The sequence below is a fragment of the Nerophis lumbriciformis genome, linkage group LG02, assembly GCF_033978685.3.
Source record: "Nerophis lumbriciformis linkage group LG02, RoL_Nlum_v2.1, whole genome shotgun sequence".
In the NCBI taxonomy this organism is placed as follows: Eukaryota; Metazoa; Chordata; class Actinopteri; order Syngnathiformes; family Syngnathidae; genus Nerophis; species Nerophis lumbriciformis.
The window spans coordinates 27,827,501-27,850,303 of record NC_084549.2 but is presented as its reverse complement, the minus strand read 5'-3'; the positions used below and the strand labels follow the sequence as shown (position 1 = coordinate 27,850,303).

The following is a 22,803-nucleotide window of genomic DNA, read 5'->3' as shown; positions in this document are numbered from 1 at the left end:
TGACTGTCATCTTCCGGGAATGTAAACAATGAAACACCGGCTGTGTTATCCGGCACAACAGTCAGGGGGTGCATTCTACGGCGGGGGGTGCGTTATCCGGCACAACACCTGCCGCAATACACCGCTTCCCACCTACAGCTTTCTTCTTTGCTGTCTCCATTGTTCATTGAACAAATTGCAAAAGATTCACCAACACAGACGTCCAGAATACTGTGGAATTTTGCGATGAAAACAGACGACTTAATAGCTGGCCACCATGCTGTCCCAAAATGTCCTCTACAATCCGTGACGTCACGCGCGTGCGTCATCATACCGAGACGTTTTCAGCAGGATATTTTGCGCGAAATTTAAAATTGCACTTTAGTAAGCTAACCCGGCCGTATTGGCATGTGTTGCAATGTTAAGATTTCATCATTGATATATAAACTATCAGACTGCGTGGTCGGTAGTAGTGGGTTTCAATAGGCCTTTAAAGGACCTAATACATGTTATTGCGTTATCTTTGACAGCCCTAGTAAAAAACGTGACTTTTTTTTATTTATCATTGGGCGGGGGGTTATCTTGATATTTCCGGGGTATAATAACTCCATCTTTAAAAAGGTCAAACATGTATATAGGTTTTTATATGTGTTTTAAAAAGCTGGTTTCAACCAAATCCATGCAATGATTAGTTTTTTAGTGGATGCAAACATAAGTGTGTGTTTATATAGTGGCGACATTGGGTAACGGTGGGATGGAGGGCGCTTATTGGAGTCTTATGTATGGGGGCCCATAATTTGGTGCTAAACCACCGTGCCAAATTGCCTTAAAGACATCCATCCATACGATTTCTACCGCTTGTCCCTTTCGGGGTCACAGGGGGTGCTGGAGCCTATCTCAGCTGCATTCGGGCGGTAGGCGGGGTACACCCAAGACAAGTCGTCACCTCATCAAGAAACTAAAAAAAATGGAAAACAAAATCATCAGAATCAGCCACAACAGTAAGTACGATACACCTACAGAATCCATGAGATTCATCCAGTGAGATTCCATACTAGAGCTGGGTCAAAATAGCCATGTGCACCTATTTATAAAGTATGCACGGAAACATGCACACGCGCACACCCTTACTCTGCCTCATCAGTAGCAATTGTTATAGGCCAAAGTACAGAGGTCACATCATTACCATTCCAGTCATGGATCATAGATATCATAGATACAGCCCTCACATTAGTCCTCCCTTCATCATTCCCCTGTGACCTTGTCCGCAGCTGCCCTTCCTTTCATCTTTACCATTTGAAAATGACCCAATCCTTCTCCTTCACCCTCACACTATTCCCTAGAGTCTCAAGCATGGGTATTCCATCACTATAATCATTTGACCATCCATATTCATTGACAAATCCATTGGACCAATGGTAATACACGCAGTGCATTATGCGGAATCTTTCAAGGACCCCTTGTACATCCTGTTTGCTGCTGGGGAATCATTTTTCTTTCTGTCATTCTTTCTGATTTTGTAAACAGTTAGTTTCTGCCCAGTAATAACATTATGCGCAGTCCTTGCGGGGTCTTATTGACATGTTCCTTCATGTTATTGAAGCGGTGCTCGGTGTTGAAATAATTCCATCGTTGACATTGGCTCAACTCGACTGACACATCTAAAATCCATAAAGCCTGTATTCCTCTTTCAAAAACCTGATGTATCTTTTATAGAAATATTCCAAATGCATATTAAAGGATACAATAAAATATGACAACTGAATGATGTACTTTCCAGCTGAATTCATTTCAGTATTGTTATGGGGTAGCTGCTGTGGGCGGAGGGAGCTGGCAGGAGCTGTTCTCTCAGTTTGAGAGAATCATCTTTGGAAATGAGCAATAAAATGTTTGATGCCTCATACGTGGTTCACTCCAGCTGAGCTCAAATGTGTTGAAAAATGTGACACACACGGAGCATTTGTTAAATTAGCATACAAATTGCTGATATATTATCTTATGTGTTTTCCCAAATCTGGCGATACAGCATTTTTCTGTCAAAATGTTTGATATTCTGCACTACATGCAGCTTTGGAAGCAGCTTTGTGATGTTTTACACTGATGAAATAAGCAGGCAGCTTAGCAGAATGTTATCACTTTTATTTAGTCACACTGTGCTGAGCACTCATGCATAATTTTGTACATAAGCATTTACAAAACTCTTGTCGTCTGTTAAGCAATATTTAACTGAGTCCACTGGCCGTCCTACTGCCCTTACTGTGATTTATTCAGTATCCAACATCGATCGGCTTTGGGAGTTCAGATTTTTGAGTCCGGCACTTTCTTCTGGTGCTTTGGTGGTAACCATGGCTCCTGCAAGTCCAATGTCAGGCTTTGATGTATGGATGGAGGCGTTTTGTTCAAAGGGACAACCTTTTCTGAGCCCTTCTTTGAAATGATAATTCTCCTGCTTGCTGCAGGTGGAGCTTCTGCTCGGGGTCAATCAAAGTCAAACGGAGGAGCTGCTCACAGCTTTCCCCGGGTGGCCGACGCCAGCGCCTTGGTTGATGTAATGTCGTGGAGATGAGAGGCTTTTAAAGCAGCAGACCGTACTCATGACGGGATGTTTCTGCCATGTTCGTGAAGAAGACTTCATGAGACTTCCATGAGATACGTACTGGCAGCGCCGTCCTTCAGTAGTCACCGACGGGTGTCTGACTCGGCTCGACTCATGGAAAAGACGACAGTTTTGCCTTGCAGAACAACTACTACGATTAGACGTAATTTTCGACAAATGTTGACAATGAAATTTTTCGCCGACAATTATATTTGTCGACAATAGAAAAACATGCACCTGGGGATAGGTTGATTGGCAACACTAAATTGGCCCTAGTGTGTGAATGTGAGTGTGAATGTTGTTTGTCTATCTGTGTTGGCCCTGTGATGAGGTGGCAACTTGTCCATGGTGTACCAAACGGGACAAGCGGTAGAAAATGGATGGATGCATAGTTGTGATGTCATCACTAGGGATGATACTCGAAACCGGTTTTCACGGTTGTTCGATAAGAAAAGAACCGAGTCCTCGGACTCAAATCCATTTTTGAGAACCGGTACCAGTTATCGAGACCACTATAGTAAAGAAAAAGAGTTGGTTCTTTATTCGAATCCCGTCCCGACCAGAAATGCCCCGTGAGACATCACAAGAAATGACGTCACGTAGCTCAGTCATTAGGCGCAGATAGGGAAAGCAGGAAAAAAAATGGACCGGAAAAAGCGCTCCAAGGTGTAATGAAGTTCAAAACAAAAGGTATAATCCAATGAATAACTTTACTGAGAGATTTGAGCAGGGTAAAAACACATGACGCACACTTTTACGGCAGCTGTCGCAACGTTCTTAAAGCAACCGCAGCACATACATATATACAGGTAAAAGCCAGTAAATTAGAATATTTTGAAAAACTTGATTTATTTCAGTAATTGCATTCAAAAGGTGTAACTTGTACATTATATGTATTCATTGCACACAGACTGATGCATTCAAATGTTTATTTCATTTAATTTTGATGATTTGAAGTGGCAACAAATGAAAATCCAAAATTCCGTGTGTCACAAAATTAGAATATTACTTAAGGCTAATACAAAAAAGGGATTTTTAGAAATGTTGGCCAACTGAAAAGTATGAAAATGAAAAATATGAGCATGTACAATACTCAATACTTGGTTGGAGCTCCTTTTGCCTCAATTACTGCGTTAATGCGGTGTGGCATGGAGTCGATGAGTTTCTGGCACTGCTCAGGTGTTATGAGAGCCCAGGTTGCTCTGATAGTGGCCTTCAACTCTTCTGCGTTTTTGGGTCTGGCATTCTGCATCTTCCTTTTCACAATACCCCACAGATTTTCTATGGGGCTAAGGTCAGGGGAGTTGGCGGGCCAATTTAGAACAGAAATACCATGGTCCGTAAACCAGGCACGGGTAGATTTTGCGCTGTGTGCAGGCGCCAAGTCCTGTTGGAACTTGAAATCTCCATCTCCATAGAGCAGGTCAGCAGCAGGAAGCATGAAGTGCTCTAAAACTTGCTGGTAGACGGCTGCGTTGACCCTGGATCTCAGGAAACAGAGTGGACCGACACCAGCAGATGACATGGCACCCCAAACCATCACTGATGGTGGAAACTTTACACTAGAGTTCAGGCAACGTGGATCCTGTGCCTCTCCTGTCTTCCTCCAGACTCTGGGACCTCGATTTCCAAAGGAAATGCAAAATTTGCATGGTTGGGTGATGGTTTGGGGTGCCATGTCATCTGCTGGTGTCGGTCCACTCTGTTTCCTGAGATCCAGGGTCAACGCAGCCGTCTACCAGCAAGTTTTAGAGCACTTCATGCTTCCTGCTGCTGACCTGCTCTATGGAGATGGAGATTTCAAGTTCCAACAGGACTTGGCGCCTGCACACAGCGCAAAATCTACCCGTGCCTGGTTTACGGACCATGGTATTTCTGTTCTAAATTGGCCCGCCAACTCCCCTGACCTTAGCCCCATAGAAAATATGTGGGGTATTGTGAAAAGGAAGATGCAGAATGCCAGACCCAAAAACGCAGAAGAGTTGAAGGCCACTATCAGAGCAACCTGGGCTCTCATAACACCTGAGCAGTGCCAGAAACTCATCGACTCCATGCCACGCCGCATTAACGCAGTAATTGAGGCAAAAGGAGCTCCAACCAAGTATTGAGTATTGTACATGCTCATATTTTTCATTTTCATACTTTTCAGTTGGCCAACATTTCTAAAAATCCCTTTTTTGTATTAGCCTTAAGTAATATTCTAATTTTGTGACACACGGAATTTTGGATTTTCATTTGTTGCCACTTCAAATCATCAAAATTAAACGAAATAAACATTTGAATGCATCAGTCTGTGTGCAATGAATAAATATAATGTACAAGTTACACCTTTTGAATGCAATTACTGAAATAAATCAAGTTTTTCAAAATATTCTAATTTACTGGCTTTTACCTGTATATACAACATATATCTCCCTTTTTTAACTTTTGTTTTTCTTTCCTTGTAAACAAAACACAATCACACTGTATATGTGTTGTCTGTCTAATTATAAATAATGCAGACGAGGCGTGTTGGCTGAGTTCTTGACGTTTACTTTCACAGGGTGCTCATAACCTCATTCTTAGCTGCCGGGTGGTGACATGCAACAACACTTTTCGGGGCTACCGCGCATTCTCGTCACTCCCGTTGCATGCCGGGTAGTGTAGTTGTTATATTCCCTAGCCTAGCTGAAAACATCACATCTTTCTCCCTATAAAGAAATAATGTTTACTCAATAAAGTGTATTTCTTTTTTTAGCTTTAACTTTTCATTTTTTAGCATTGTAACCACATTTGCAAGCAACTTTTCTCTTCATAGAATTTTCTTTCAATAAAGAAATAAAGTGCAAAAATGTCAAAGCATCATAACAAACAGTTATGTCAAATAGCAGCAGAAGTGCACTTTTTGGAGAGCTGTATTATTTTCAGTTTTGTACCCAAGGGACTGATTTTATTTAACACTATATTATTATTTATACACTTGTAGTGATCACAGAGACAGGTTGTTTTTGTGTTACTTTATATATTTGTTTTTCTGAAAAATCCCACTTAATATACTTTGGGTAACAACAGTCAATATTTATTTTATTTTTTTAGGGGGGTAACAGTCAATATTTATTTATTTATTAGATTGATTTTTTTTCTTATATAATAAAAGTGAGCTTTTGTTAAACCAAATATTGTGTGTTTTTTTTCCATATACAACAACGTATCTGGACTCGATAAGAGAATCGATAAGGAATCGGTTCGATAAGAGGATTCGATAATAGGCTCGAACTCGATAATTTCTTATCAAACATCATCCCTAGTCATCTCTTGTGTTTTTCCGGACGGAAGTGGGTCTGCGCCGCCACTCGCAAAAACATCGCCAGTGAAATAATTTAAAGTGTGAGAACATTTCCCTACACGCTAAAGGCTGAAATAAGCTTTTGCGTGACTGACTGGCTCCTCCATTTCCTAAGCCTCCAGCCGACCTTAATGCACACCACCAAAAAGTGTAGCTTGGCGTCGGCGGCTACGCGTGCCACAGGGCTGTGATTGGTGGGCTTACCACATCATTTTGTGGGTTTTCCTTCTCGCCCATCCTCTGCCACGACTCGTTCAGGGGACCTTTTGCAGACGTCTTCTCCTCCAGTTGTGGAGCAATATGGATCATAAAAGTTACTTGTTTGAAAATGATTAGTTCCAGCTCCAACAACAATGTGAATGTAGCTTCAGTTGCCATGGTTTACAGCTACAACACACAGGAACCTAATAGCTAGTCAACCAGCCTGCTCAGTGGCCTTGTGGTTAGAGTGTCCGCCCTGAGATCGGTAGGTCGTGAGTTCAAACCCCGGCCGAGTCATACCAAAGACTATAAAAATGGGACCCATTACCTCCCTTCTTGGCAGTGTCAAGGGTTGGAATTGGGGGTTAAATCACCAAATGATTCCCGAGCGCGGCCACCGCTGCTGCTCACTGCTCCCCTCACCTCCCAGGGGGTGGAACAAGGGGATGGGTCAAATGGGTCACCACACCTAGTGTGTGTGTGACTATCAGTGGTACTTTAACTTTAACTGAAATAACCCTGGAACTAATCTGGTGCTGTGAATATTCCACCTCATGTTCTCTTCATCTTTTTGCTCGGTCCACTACCGCACTATTATCTTACTAACCTTCCACATACACTATTATTTATATAAGCACTTGTATATATTTTAGATAATTGTAAATATTTATTGTGTTGTGTTAGTTTTGGGTTTATTTTTTATATTGTACAAAGAGAGCAAAGTCTATCAAGGCAAATGTCTTGTGTGTTGAACATACCTTGCCAATAAAGGTGATTCTGATTCTGAAAAGAGTTGTGGTTGCTCACTCAGGAAAACACTTTCATTTGGCATTTTGGAAAGGAATTGCGAGCCACTTATCGGCCTCCCCACTACGTGTCACGAGAGCATAGTTCATCATTTAATGTGTTTGTACTTAGCACTTTTTGTTACTATTCTAACTATTCTCTCTTTGTTTTTAACCCTTTGTGCAATTAGTTTGGTGAGCTATACTGTAAACGCAGTAACCAAACAAAACCACCGTGGCTATTTTCTGGTGTATAACACCTTCTTCATTTTATTTCACCTACCGTATTTTTACGACCATAGGGCACACCGGATTATAAGGCACATTGTCGATGAGCAGGTCTATTCAGGTCTATTTTCATAAAAAAAGGCACACCGGATTATAAGGTGCATTAACGGGGTCATATTATGATTTTTTTCTAAATTGAAAACACTTCCTTGTGGTCTACATAACATGTAATGGTGTTTTTTTGGTCAAAATATTGCATAGATTATGTAATACAGACCATCTTCGAGTCGCTTTCTGACAGTCGCTTCCAACCGGAACTCTCTAATAACTAAAGTTATGTGGGTGAATTGTGTAAACCCACTACACGGGTAGTTTTTAGCGCTTCCATAGTGAGTGTACTGACATATATAAGTTAGAACTTTACACTACTTTATATTAGAAATGGCAACAGCGGAGGATGAATGCCCCATATAAAGAAGAAAGAGAAAAAGAAGAAGCTTATCGACTATGGTGTCAACACGGACTACAATGGCGGACACTTATGCAGATCCCAAATACAGATCAGTAGGTACCAGAAGGTAAGAAAAGTTGGTTTTGCATAATATTTCTAAACAAAACACCAGATAATTTGTCTGCTAATAGGTGCCATTTTGCGGTCCTTTTACACACGCCATAATATGACTTGTATGTTGAAGCACAGTACGCCTGACCACAGTAGTCGTAATGCTCCGAAAATCCATCAAGCGGTGCGGCTTGAGCTTACCAAAGTTGTAACAAAACATTTTGACAGATGTTTGAGTGCCGTGTGTAATGTTCTATATTCTCAATGGGACATTTAAAGTTTTGGTGGTGTTTATTGGCGTCAGTGACGTGCGGTGAGGTTGATGGCTGGTGAGGCACTGACTTCATCACAGTCAGATTTACAAACATATGAACCCTAAAGAGTATCTTATTCACCATTTGATTGGCAGCAGTTAACGGGTTATGTTTAAAAGCTCATACCAGCATTCTTCCCTGCTTGGCACTCAGCATCAAGGGTTAGAATTGGCGGTTAAATCACCAAAAATGATTCCCGGGCGCGGCGCCGCTGCTGCCCACTGCTCCCCTCACCTCCCAGGGGGTGAACAAGAGGATGGGTCAAATGCAGACGACAAATTTCATTACACCTAGTGTGTCTGTGACAATCATTGGTACTTTAACTTAACTTTAACTTTACACATACAAACTGTAGCACACAAAAAAGCACGTTTAATAAAAAAAACGTTATCATGGTCTTACCTTTACTTATAAATTAAGTCCATGCGCCGCAACTAAAGCCCTCACTTAAACTTTCCACGTGCAAGATTGAATCTATTTAAAAAAGTGTAACCGAGGTTTTATAAATGTCGCCTATACTGTATGAAACTACAAAATAACAAACACGGAGGCTCCAGTTTACACGAGGACCACTTTATTTACCTTCTTTCAAAAACCTCCGCTCCACTCTGTGTCATCAATTAGCGCCTTCAAAATAAGAGCTCAAGGCATATACTGTATAACACCGCATAACAGGAACTTAACATCACAAAGAGAAAAGCCCATGAAAATAGGTTAAAAAAGTTATTAATAAGAAGCCAAAAAGTGCAAAAACAATAATGTTCATGTTGGAGGAGTTGTGAATTAGGTACACCTGCAGACTGCAGGTGTACCTAATTCACAACTCCTAATGTTGTGGCCCAGCAGTCATTCACAACTCCTCCAACACGAACATTATTGTTTTTGCACTTTTTGGCTTCTTATGAAATAACTTTTTTAAATAGATTCAATCTTGCACGTGGAAAGTTTAAGTGTGGGCTTTAGTTGATATAACAATTCTACGGCGGGGGTGCAGGAGGCGGGATTACTGGAGCCTCAGCCAGTGCATCTTTTGCAGCCGTTTTATGATCGCTCAGCACAAGAAATACGTTACACACATACAGTTGTTGACTAAATACACTGTACATTATATACCTCAGCTAACTAAACTATGGAAATGTATAATATAATTCATATAGCAATACGGTCTCACTGCACAGCAGGCCAGCAGTTAGCCGAATCCGGAATCCATGTTGAGGCACTGAGTGACGTGCCTCAACTGGCTGCTGATCACCGCACCGTCTCTTCTCAGTATTTGAACGGCAAATGTGAAAATTCAGTGATTTTGAATAAAAATAATCTAAAACTGGTGAAGTTAAATGGAAAATAACTTTATAGTATAGTCACTTGATACATATAACAATGTTTTTTTTTCTTTTCTTTTTACATATTTTTTCTTTTCATAATGGCAGGTGAGGCCCACGCCTCTAGTGACTGCACGTCACTGATTGGCGTCATCTTGCAGTCTACACACATCTGTCTGTGACTGCCATCTAATGGTCACAATAATCATTACACAATGTACAAAATAAAATAGCTTTGAGGTCGGTAAAAAGCACAACCAGAATTATTCCATACATTAGCATCATAATAATCCCCTCAATTCCCCCCAAAAATGAATTAACTCGGTGGAATATAAAGACAATTTAACATACATTCATAAACGTGGATGCATATGTAAAAGTGCAATATATTTATCTGTACAGTAATCTATTTATTTATATCTGCACCTTATTGCTCTTTTATCCTGCACTACAACGAGCTAATGCAACGAAATGTTGTTGTTATCCGTACTGTAAAGTTCAAATTTGAATGACAATAAAAGTAAGTCTAAGCCTAAGTCTAATTAGGCGCACCGGGTTATAAGGCGCACTGTCCATATTTGAGAAAATTAAAGGATAAGTGCATCTTATAGTCCGAAAAATGCCAGTCAGCAAATGCCATCTTTACTCAATGTTGTGTTTATCAGCAGTGTTTGTCTCAGTGGTCCTTACCAACCTTCCCTTTTGCAAGTGCAATGAGACAGGATGGTCTGATGTGATGCATTGTGTTGCACTTGGACTTCTGAAAATAAAGTAGAATTAATGCATGGATCACATTTGCAAACCAATCAACTGATTCAGAAAACATACTAACAGTGCAGGGTTTACAAGGCTCTAACTGTAATGTGGCCTTTAAGAGGGTTGTTGTTGCCTGCTTTTTTCAGGCCGCTCGCTCTGTGAGCCAAGAGACGCAGGTGTGTGTAATTACATCAGCAATAAGGCCTGGACGCGGTCCACCTGCCTCAAAGTGAACCCTCTACATTGTAGACAACAAAGGAGGCGAACTCCCGCTGATGATGCCTTTGATGATGCAGTCTTTTATAGGAGAAGATATTTCTGGCGGCGGAATAATTTGCTGGCATTATTCAGTCTCTCTGGAACAATGACATGCACTATCCATGTATGATCACATGCAACTCTTGTCATATATGGAAAGCCGTGTCAGAAATGAATAAACTTAACAAGAAATAATCCAATGGGAACTCAATGGCTCCAACACAAGGTCAAACAATCAGTTCCAAGATGCACGTTACCTTCTAGGTTGTTATACTTTTGTTGTTAAAAAGAAAACGATCATTTTTTCAAACTTTGGTCAATCTCTGCTGATGTTTTAAGTCACATTCTAACATTCTTAAATATCATACAAGTAGAGAGTGCTATGGTATTCTTAATCATTGACTCACTGATTTAAGGCACCTTTAAAAAAAAAAATATATTCTGCTTCAATTTAATTGTCGGTATTGAGCACTTACATTAGTACTAAGTGATTCAGTGGCCTACTATGTTCAGGTGATTTTGACTTTGCATTACGCCCCCTATAGAATCTCCCGGAACAACTCAAGACATGCTCTGGTTTGCACTCTAATAGCTGTCATTGTAGTTATCTTTGCGAGGGCAGAATTTTTGATGCATTGATTACATTGAATCTGATTAGATTGTGCTGGTGAATCTATTTGGGTGTTGGTGTGTTTGAGAGAGTGCATTCATTATAAGCAATGTTTATGTTAAGGGACTTTGATAATTTGGTGACCTAAAAAGGTTGCACTTGCTTTCGGTGCATGATGTCCGCTCGCTAAAACCTTGAACAAAAGGAAAGTATTATTTCAACAAACATCAATAATGTATATCGGCTGTTTTAGAGTCTGCTTTAGCTGATGCTTTTTTGACAGGGAAGTGGTTACAGCTCTCTAATGGGTTCGAGCAACAGCTGCGGTGAGCATGCAAGGGCAACTTTCAGTGCCTCATCTTGTTTGTGAAAGATTCAAGCTAGGAACACAAGAGGCCGAAAAATGCATAAATTGTGTTTGCATGTCTTAGACTGTTGCTGCCTGATGGTGCCCTCAATTTGATTATAGGCACGGGTGGTGACAACTCATCTGTTGCCAGCCAGATGAACTCGAAACCACAATTATGCATCACTGAGTGACATACTGTGCATCAAACAAGCTTGCGATATAATATTTTCTCAAAAGAACAACATTCAAAGTGAGAAAATGTTTGTAATGTCCTCCTTACGTGGGCGTCAATTACCTGTCTGTACATCATACACAATTGAGATACAAACCCCGTTTCCATATGAGTTGGGAAATTGTGTTAGATGTAAATATAAACGGAATACAATGATTTGCAAATCCTTTTCAACCCATATTCAATTGAATGCACTACAAAGACAAGATATTTGATGTTCAAACTCATAAACTTTATTTATTTTTTGCAAATAATAATTAACTTAGAATTTCATGGCTGCAACACGTGCCAAAGTAGTTGGGAAAGGGCATGTTCACCACTGTGTTACATGGCCTTTCCTTTTAACAACACTCAGTAAACGCTTGGGAACTGAAGAGACACATTTTTTAAGCTTCTCAGGTGGAATGTTTTCCCATTCTTGCTTGATGTATAGCTTAAGTTGTTCAACAGTCCGGGGGTCTCCTTTGTGGTATTTTAGGCTTCATAATGCGCCACACTTTTACAATGGGAGACAGGTCTGGACTACAGGTAGGCCAGTCTAGTACCCGCACTCTTTTACTATGAAGCCAGGTTGATGTAACGCGTGGCTTGGCATTGTCTTGCTGAAATAAGCAGGGGCGTCCATGGTAACGTTGCTTGGATGGCAACATATGTTGCTCCAAAACCTGTATGTACCTTTCAGCATTAATGGCGCCTTCACAGATGTGTAAGTTACCCATGTCTTGGGCACTAATACACCCCCATACCATCACAGATGCTGGCTTTTCAACTTTGCAACTATAACAATCCGGATGGTGCTTTGCCTCTTTGGTCCAGAGGACACGACGTCCACAGTTTCCAAAAAAAATTTGAAATGTGGACTCGTCAGACCACAGAAAACTTTTCCACTTTGTATCAGTCCATCTTAGATGAGCTCAGGCCCAGCGAAGCCGACGGCGTTTCTGGGTGTTGTTGATAAACGGTTTTTGCCTTGCATAGGAGAGTTTTAACTTGCACTTACAGATGTAGCGACCAACTGTAGTTACTGACAGTGGGTTTCTGAAGTGTTCCTGAGCCCATGTGGTGATATTCTTTCCACACTGATGTCGCTTGTTGATGCAGTACAGCCTGAGGGATCGAAGGTCACGGGCTTAGCTGCTTACGTGCAGTGATTTCTACATATTCTCTGAACCTTTTGATGATATTACGGACTGTAGATGGTGAAATCCCTAAATTCCTTGCAATAGCTGGTTGAGAAAGGTTTTTCTTTCTCCGCAACTCATTGATAACAGTAATATCTCTGGCATATTCAACTGACAATGTATGCAGTTTCTGGTGCAAAACTAAATATTGTTTGTGGCACTCGAGGTGATGCTCATAACCCAAGTGTCATGAAGTCCAGACTGTCATCTTAATGTGTGAAATACTACTACTACTACTCGTTTTTGTCACGATGACCATGTTTGCCCTCAGCAGCCATGGGATCCAATCATGTAGTGCTCTTTCCTTGGCAACGACTCTCCAATCAGGGATGAGTAATGGTAGGGCAGGGTGGCATGCAGGGAGCCCAGCTTTCTAATTAGTCTTCCATTAACTTTTTTTTTAACCTTGATGGTTGCGTGGATCAATACGCCTACCTAACCAAACATTATGTACGGTATATTGACCCCCATCTTCCAAATCTTAAATCTAAAGTAAAGTAGTTAGTAGAGCTTTTTAATGTCATTGCTAATTTAAATTATGCTCACTCTGACCCTAATTAGCAGCTTCTTTTTTAGTATCACTAAGCTAATGCAGTTATATAAAATGATCCAACCATAACTCTTAATTATAAAGAGCTTTATATTAGTAAATATTAAAGCTGATTGGGATCTTGTACCTTTTTTTCATTACCATACTTTAATATAATTATTTATGCTGCCAATGGAACCTCGTATATGCCTTTTAGTGAGGAATGTGTTATGGTTTGTACAGGGGAAGACAACGGGGACGTAGTTAACTCCATGTTTATTTATATATACTGTATAAGATATATATATATATATATATATATATATATATATATAAGAAAATAATATACAAAAACAAAGGAATGGAGTGTGACAAATCCAAAAGTGTATGGTGTGCGACTATGTGTAGGAATTAACTGCTGAGTGTTACCGGGAGTGTTGAGCAAGAGGCGGAAGTCCAAAATGGGTCAAGACAGGCTCGGCGATCCAGAGAACAGGCAGGAAGTCGGGGGCAATAGAGAGGCGTCAAAGTCCATGTCCAGGCAGGAGGTCAAGATCCAAAAGGTGCAGCCAGAGAACCAGAGGGGAACACAGGGAGACGAAACACACAGCTCGTAATGCGGGAACGGAGATAGACTGCTGGAAGATGACAAGGGGGACACGGAGGTGGAGAAACAGAGTGAGAGTATGCATATAGCGAGTAGAATATTGGCTTACTGTATAGGAACATGAAGCTACGTTCTGGCCCGGGATAGCAGGTTGTGCTGGCTTATGAAGGCAGGGCTTCTCATCAGCGACAGGTGCGTTGATTGCAGATGATTGATTGTAGCTGCTTGCTGGCGCGCTCCTGGAGGTGTGCCCAGCGCAGGGAACACATGAATGCGCACTGACGTGCGCCCAAGCCGTGACAGAATGTTGAACTTTAATTTGTTACAATTATATCGAAAAATATGGAAATACAAATAATCTCATCATCTAACATTATGCAGGAAATTGTGAGTGAAAACCTTGATTTATGAACCTAATTGCTTCTTAAACAGGGTTTGTAAATAGAAAAAATTGTACATAGACACAAACATAAAAAAGCAATGTAAAAACATCACCAACCAAAGTCCATATTTTAGTAAGAGTTTGTACATTTTACAGAATATAAAGCATTATAGAGTACTGTAAATCAAACAGACATAACAAGGAGGTGGTGGATCCACTTTCTATTTAGTAACGAAGTCAAAACAACACCAATTAGCTAAACTGTCCTCATTTGTAACCACCCTGCTGACACGCGCCCAGACACTGTCACTAGCCCTGTGGTGTACTCACAGTTTGAAATAACAAAACTCCTTAATTTTAACAACCAGGTCCCTACAATGATTAGCAATAAAAATAAAAAATAAAATCTAATCTACCTCACCTTGTTGATTAATCCTCTTGGTGTGCAGCGAAAGAAAGAGCGATGGAGCACAAGGCCGTGTCGACAACGATTTTGATGCTTCCTGAATGGTTCAAATCACACACAACTTGTCCATGCCTTTTTTTGGACTCATATAAGGCTGGCAAAATTTTAAAACACAAAAGGTAGCAAGTAGCACAGTAGCTAACAACAGCACTGCTCTGCGGACTGAGGCCCCTTCTACACTAAGCCGGCTAAGGTTATGCAAAGTAAATCCCACCTTATCCTTGTCCACACACACACAATGGTCGTTTAAGACCGCCCCCCCTCCGTCCGCCGGCGCACGTCATAGTCACCTCCAGTGTTGCTTTGTGTGCAAGTTCTTAAATCAAATTTAACTTATCTGAACAATATCCAATGTTGTGGTATTTCAATTAACTGGAATCCAGTGTGCTGTGGGACCCTATTGTAGTGAATCGCACCTGAGCCATCATAAATTAATCAGATCTTTAATGGACACGTGAAAGTATACAATGTGACAAAGAACATTTCACAACAATCAATCTAGGGATCTAGATATCTGGTCAGGACCATACTTGCCAACCTTGAGACTTCCGGATTCGGGAGATGGGGGGGAGGGGTGTTTGAGGTGGGCGGGGTCGGAGTGGGCGGGGCGGACCGGGGGGCGGGTTTAAGGGGGGTGGAGTATTTTTATAGCTAGAATTCACTGAAATTCAAGTATTTCTTTTATATATATATATATATATATATATATATATATATATATATATATATATATATATATATATATATATATATATAAATATATATATATATATATATATATATATGGATATATATGTACATATACATCTTGTTCTGTCGAGAGAAACCTCTGCAGACATCCAACTATTGATTTGCAGATTCAAAGTGAGATATTCTATCAGGCACTAAATAAAATGTTGCCCTCTTTAAGATAAAATAACTATTTTAAATGAGGAAAAACAAATATTTATATATATATAAAACAAATACTGATACTTGAATTTCAGTCTTTATTTATTTACACATATACTCACATAACACTCCTCTCTACTACTTGCCGTAGTTTTGAAGCAATGCATGATGGGAATCCGGATGTTGTGTGTCAGTGTATTAACTTGCCGGCTGGAATAAACACACGCTGAGCAATAGCTCCGTGCCTGCCTACTTTATGGGTTATGGATAAACCTATGGATAACGGAGACATATATTATAGTTGTTGTGTGTGCAGTTGCGCACTGAGCTCCAAAAGCCATAGATGTTATAACGTGACTAGGCCGGCACGCTGTTTTATATGGAGGAAAAGTGGACGTGACGACAGGCTGTCCTCACTCAGGTCCGGCTGGAAATCGGGAGAAATTGGGGAGAATGGTTGTTCCGGGAGATTTTCGGGAGAGGCACTGAAATTCGGGAGTCTCCCGGAAAATTCGGTAGGGTTAGACTTAGACAAACTTTAATGATAATAATAATGTTGGCAAGTATGGTCAGGACACTCCTCACTCTTTTGCCTTCACCTTCATTGTCCATTTGTTTTTGGTGACTTTATATACTCTGAACCGAGACGTTGAGTCCGCGACATAAATGGCGGACAATAACTGTTACAGTCTGCTTTGCCAGTCCAAATGCATTCAATGTTTTCCGTAGTTAGTCTCCCCTCGACGGCCAGGTAATACAAAGCACACGCTACCTTTTTTATCACATCCACGGGAGGAAGGGACAAAGTTTTTTGCAAAGTAGAATCACAGCTGACCCGGACATTCGAAAGTTCTCTTGCCGTCTGACAAGTGTTGTATCCGAAATAGCTGCAATTGCGCGTTTCCTTCCCTTAAAGTATTCATGTGTGATTTCCACAAGCGTCTGTACAGACGGAAGGAGAAACACGGGCATGTCTGGATGACTCGCCTCCATCTTTCCAGTGGTTAGCTCCGGTTGTTATGAAGCTGGCTGTGGCGCGTTCTTGCTGGCGTCACTTCCTGTGTGGGGCGCGGTCTTTCTGACTTCACTTCCTCTCCGAACTCAGTTTGTAAACGATCAATGAGTCCATACAAAGCTAAGAGCCGGAGATTCAAGAAATACACAGCGCACTTATCCGTGTAAAAAATTGTCCGAGGAGGGGGACCTTAAACGCTGATTTAGTGTGGCTGAAACGAGGCTTAGGCTAAAAAATATTTGTTTAAGGGGTTATCCGGCTTAATGTAGACATAGCCTGAATGAGCACGGAGGGTGATCAGCCCGCCCACAATGGATGTGCTGCTGGGCACAAAATGGCTGGGCTGTGAGGCACACAATGGCTAGATGAAAAGTTTGTACACTGAGACAAGATCCATCCAACAAAGCATATTGCATTCAGTCTGTGGTTCGTAAATTGAAATGTTTGTTTAATGAGGGCTTCGTATATCAAGGTTCTACTGCAATATTGGTACATTCTAAATGGTCTTTCATTGTGAAAACGCTGAGACATTTTTTTGTCTAACCTTCCTAATTGTCAAATAAGAAATACAAATTAGAACTCAAAAATATTGCAACACTTTAGAATAAATGATAAATGGGTTATACTTGTATAGCGCTTTTCTACCTTCAAGGTACTCAAAGCGCTTTGACAGTATTTCCACATTCACCCATTCACACACACATTCACACACTGATGGCGGGAGCTGCCATGCAAGGCGCTAATCAGCACCCATCAGGAGCAAGGGTGAAGTGTCTTGCCCAAGAACACAACGGACGTAACTAGGATGGTAGAAGGTGGGGATTGAACCCCAGTAACCAGCAACCCTCCGATTGCTGGCACGCCGTCCCCAGAAGTGTATTTCACCCAAAATGTTGGTTCAAACAATGCAGCCCCTGGAGCTTCAAGGCTCACACACGCTCCCATTTGTATACGGTTAAATTTTGCACTTATGTCATTTATAATGCAACACATTATCCCCTCTGGTGTGTTTTGTCCTGCCCAATTTTATTTCCCCCGTCTGTGCCACCGGGCCCATCTAGACTGAAGTGAACCAGAGAAGGATGTTAAGTAACGAACCGAATATCTTGTTACACGCAATAAGCATGCTCTCGTAACGCAGCAGCATGTATTTGTGATTATGTGCCATAAGGTCTGCATTCATGTTTCACAGCGGGCGATCACTTTGAGAACCAAGCACTATAAAAGACTAATGGAATTTCCTGGGGAGCTTCTGTCTTGCGGCGTAGTACATATAGCACATTTTCACATGCGTTATGATGGCATGTAATCACTTTTCACACGTTGTTTGTCAGTGAGTACACAACTCTGCAAGCTTTTTCTGCTGTTGGATGCTTGAGAGTGAGTCAAAATTTTATGAACAAGCCCCCCTCTGGCATCAAAGACAATAAAATGTCCCTATCCTGAAGTGACCTGTAACATTTACTACAAAACCCTGCTCATAAACTATTTATGGATCTGTTTGTATGAAAACCAGAAGGAGGTCTCTTTGAATCCCTTCCTAGTGTTGGCAGGGTCCTTGAAAGCTCCCCCCCTACCCGATAGCAATAAAGGTAGCTATTATGCTATACTCGCATGGCTATTCTTCAGTCTGGTAAATACACTATATAGCCAAAAGTATTTGGCCACCTGCCTTGACTCACATATGAACTTGAAGTGCCATCCCATTCCTAACCCATAGGGTTCAATATGATGTGGATCCACCTTTTGCAGCTATTACAGCTTCAAATCTTCTGGGAAGGCTGTCCACAAGGTTGCGGAGTGTGTATATAGGAATTGTCGACCATTCTTCCAAAAGCACATTGGTGAGGTCACACACTGATGTTGGTCGAGAAGGCCTGGCTCTCTGTCTCCGTTCTAATTCATCCCAAAGGTGTTCTATCGGGTTCAGGTCAGGACTCTGTGCAGGCCAGTCAAGTTAATCCACACCAGACTCTGTCATCCATGTCTTTATGGACCTTGCTTTGTGCACTGGTGCACAGTCTTGTTGGAAGAGGAAGGGGCCCGCTCCAAACTGTTCCCACAAGGTTGGGAGCATGGAATTGTCCAAAATGTTTTGGTATCCTAGAGCATTCAAAGTTCCTTTCACTGGAACTCAGGGGCCAAGCCCAACTCTTGAGAAACAACCATAATTCCTCCTCCACCAAATTTCACACTCGGCCTAATGCAGTCCGAAATGTAGCGTTCTCCTGGCAACCTCCAAACCCAGACTGGTCCATCTGATTGCCAGATGGAAAAGCGTGATTCATCACTCCAGAGAACCCGTCTCCATTGTTCTAGAAATCACTGAGCTCCTGAGAGCGGCCCATTCTTTCACAAATGTTTGTAGAAACAGTATCCATGCCTAAGTGTTTGATTTTATATACCAGTGGCCGGGCCAAGTGATTAGGGCACCTGATTCTGATCATTTGGATGGGTGGCCACAGCTTTCAAGGTTGGTTATGCATCTCTGGGACTGAAACCCAGAAGACAACAATGCTGATGTCACTGCACTATGCTGCTGATTTATGTTTAGTTTGTCCATTAACAACTATTTTTGCCTTGTGAATGTTGTTTGGAGTTTAATTCTCTTTTCTTCCTCCTGACTGAACATCATTTTTCCCCTCTCCAGGTCAATGTCTGGTGATAATGTGGGACTATTGGCAGTCAGCGTTTTATTATGCTGACTGTACGACTCTATTGTTTTCTTATCTTTGTGCCCATGCAATCTTGTTTTATTTGACCATTCATAACGCAGTTGTACATTTTTAAAATACAAAAATTAAACATCCACTTGTTTAACTTTCTTTTTAGTGAAATTGTTCAGGCTACTGTACTTTTTTAAATCGATGTAATTATGACTTTATTACCCCCTGAAGTGAGGTAAAGCAATGTATTTGCCTTTTTAATTTTGTAAATTGCATGCTCTGTGAAAGCATTCAGAATTTCTCATTCTTTTTTTTTTTTGTCTTGAAGGATATTGCTCTGCTCTAACGTGCACCCATTCACTAATGCTAATTCTGGTTATGTGCTCTAGTACTTGCGGAAAGCGCTCTCCAGCGGATAATTCAGGCGGTCTCAACAGGGCCGGTACCTAATCAGACTCCTGAACGAAGCTGATTGTTTCTTGCTAATGCACAAAGTTTTAATAACCAAAATGTTCCGGTTGGTTACTCTGTTACTTAACACACCAAGTTTACAATTAATCGTTTTCTACTCCCTCTTCTTTCTGTGTAGATCACACGAGTCATTTTCTGTGTCTTCCTTGAAACTGACTTTACCATCTACAAGAAGAAGATGTCGTTTGTTTTTCAAGGTATGTTTTAACTGCCACTTGTGTCTTTTGCATAAATCATTCTCACACTACTTTAACATATAAACTGCTGAATAATACAGCGGGACCTTTGAAATCCAACACAGTCTGTTCTGCCTTCCAATTTGTTTTTATTTCAAAACAATTTTCCCTTTAGAATAATTGGTTCCAGAGTTAAAACTGTCACCATCATAAATCATTAAATAACTGTACAGGCAATGTTTTAGGTGACAGCTATTCTTTTTTTTTTTTTGGCCCGGGACAGAACATAAACACCTTTCGGACTACAATATTGCACAAATAAAAGAAAAAACAGAACCGGCCCAAATAAAAAAACGACAGACGACCTATGTGTCTTTCCGTACAGGGTATTGATGATTTTCCATGCGTCCTGTGATGAGGAGATGTTTACAAGTTTTTGCAATATAAGATAAATGTTCAATGTGCTTATGCCCTCAAAATGGTTTACGTTGGCTGACTATTAATATTAGTAGAGAATTGGAGTAGATATTACTCTAAATACACTTAATATACTTTATATTGGGTTGTCCCGACACCAATATTTTGGTACCGGTACCAAAGTGTATTTCGGTAGTTTTCGGTACTTTTCTAAATAAAGGGGACCAAAAAAATCTTACGGTACATTAAACATAAATGCAAGTTATTGCAAGTTTGTCCTTAAATAACATAGTGAAAAAAACTTGTCTTTTATTAGTAAGTAAACAAACAAACACTCCTAATTTAGCTGCTGACATATGCAGTAACAAATTGTGTCATTTTCCATTCTATTATTTTTTCAAAATCATTAAGAACATGTGGTAAAAAAGGAATTATTAATCTACTTGTTAATTTCTTGTTAACATTGCTTACTTTCTGTTTTAACATGTTCTATCCACCCTTCTGTTAAAATGTATTATTCACTTATTCTTCTGTTGTTTGATACTTTATAATAGTTTTGGATGATACCACAAATTTGGGTATCAATCCGATACCAAGTCGTTACAAGATCATACATCGGTCATATTCAAAGTCCTCATGTGTTCAGGGACATATGTCCTGAGTTTATAAACATAATATAAAAAAACAAAAAATGAAAGAAGATTTTGTGATGCTAAAAAATATCAATGTAATCATTGTAGTATCGACTAGGTACGCTTCTGTGTTTGGTATCATTACAGTGGATGTTAGGTGTAGATCCATCAATGGCGTTTGTTTATATTGCAGTGTCCCGGAAGAGTTGGTGCTGCAGGGAATTCTGTGAATTTGTTCTGTAGTGTTTATGTTGTGTTGCGGTGCAAATATTCTACCGAATTGTGTCTGCCATTGTTGTTTAGTGTGGTTTCACGATATGGCACATGTTTATGACAGTGTTGGGGTTGTTCATACGGCCACCCTTAGTGTGACATGTATGGCTGTTGACTAAGTATGAACTTCATTCACTTGGGTGTAGTGTGTTCAAAGTTAAGATGATCTTATTGATGGTTAATGAATGGACATAGTGGAATCTTGACTTGACTTTGGTAAACATATATAATTTTTAACGCATCCAATGTTATGATTCCGGTGTGTAGTGAAGCATGTGTAGCTATCATTCGTCTGACGGGATGATGCTTGGAATAAATGTACAATATATGGCGCCATGGAGACAAGGATTAGTGATTTAAAAGTAGTTACAACACTGCTGACTGCAGATAGACATTAGCAGCTAGCTAGCTGGAATTCTCCCTTTTCTGTCTACACACTGTGTCTACTTGTAAGTATTGTGATTGTGCACTGCTGAATATGCTCGTCTGCATGACACGACGTACTGACGGGTGGGGGACCGTTACTCTTTATAGGCGGTATAGTACCGAATATGATTCATTAGTATCGCGGTACTATACTAATACCAGTACACTGTACAACCCTACTTTATAATATATCAAATTGGCTCCCGCACCCTTTAAATTTTTCGTATTTGGCCCTAGCTGGAAAAAGTTTGGACACTTATGGTCTTAACTGTCATACAAGTGTAAGCAGAAATCAACATTCTAATACTAATATGGTAAACCAGTGGTTGCCAAACGTTTAATACCAAATATCACCTAAGAAAACACAGGGCTCTCTCCAAGTACCACCATAATGATCAACATTAAATGCAGTCGCGTAGTAGTATTATAAGTATTCATTAAACACAAGGCAGATGTTTTATTTAACAAGTATATTTAAAATATGTTTTGGCCACTGTAACATTACACACAGTTTGAAACAGTACCACTGTGTTTGAATATATAAAAATAAAACACTGTACTTTAATCAAGTGATTTTAAGGTGTACCACTAGTTGTACACACATCAGAATTAGACTTAGACAAACTTTGTTGATCCACAAGGGACATTGTTCCACACAGTAGCTCAGTTACAAAGGATGGAAAGGATAATGCAGGTATAAAGTAGACTAAAAATGTACCATAGTAGCGATATAAAATATACCATATATGTAAAATGTACATATTATATACAGTGTATAGTATATACTGATATATTATATTATATTATATTATATTATATTATATTATATTATATTATTAGAGGTTTGACAATCACTGTGTTAATCACAACCGACCCAAATGGTGAGTGTGTAGCGATGGATCCCAACCATCCATTTTGGCTATTTTGGATTGACTTTGACTCATTGAAGTCACTTTGCAATAATTAACAAGGAAAGACAAAGAATAGGATGCGGGTAAAATATTGCAACTGTCATTTCTCATAATTGCTCAAAGACAGTAATTGACAGCTTTGCTGGACGTATAATAGTGACAGACCCTGTTCATACCGAAATAGGGAAATTATGTGGTTGTAATGCAGATACAAAAAGCCCACAAAAACATGGAAAAACACAA

At 40.3% G+C, this 22,803-nt stretch overlaps 1 protein-coding gene across 1 annotated transcript in view; it reads left to right on the top strand.

The window, feature by feature from the left end:
- The window catches only part of macrod2 (mono-ADP ribosylhydrolase 2), a 1,158,848-nt gene that overhangs the window by 963,752 nt on the left and 172,293 nt on the right, over positions 1–22,803 (top strand). Inside the window, exon 10 of the mRNA XM_061960241.1 lies at positions 19,844–19,922. Within this exon, the coding sequence (XP_061816225.1) occupies positions 19,844–19,922 (79 nt within the window). The remainder of the gene's footprint in view (positions 1–19,843; positions 19,923–22,803) is intronic.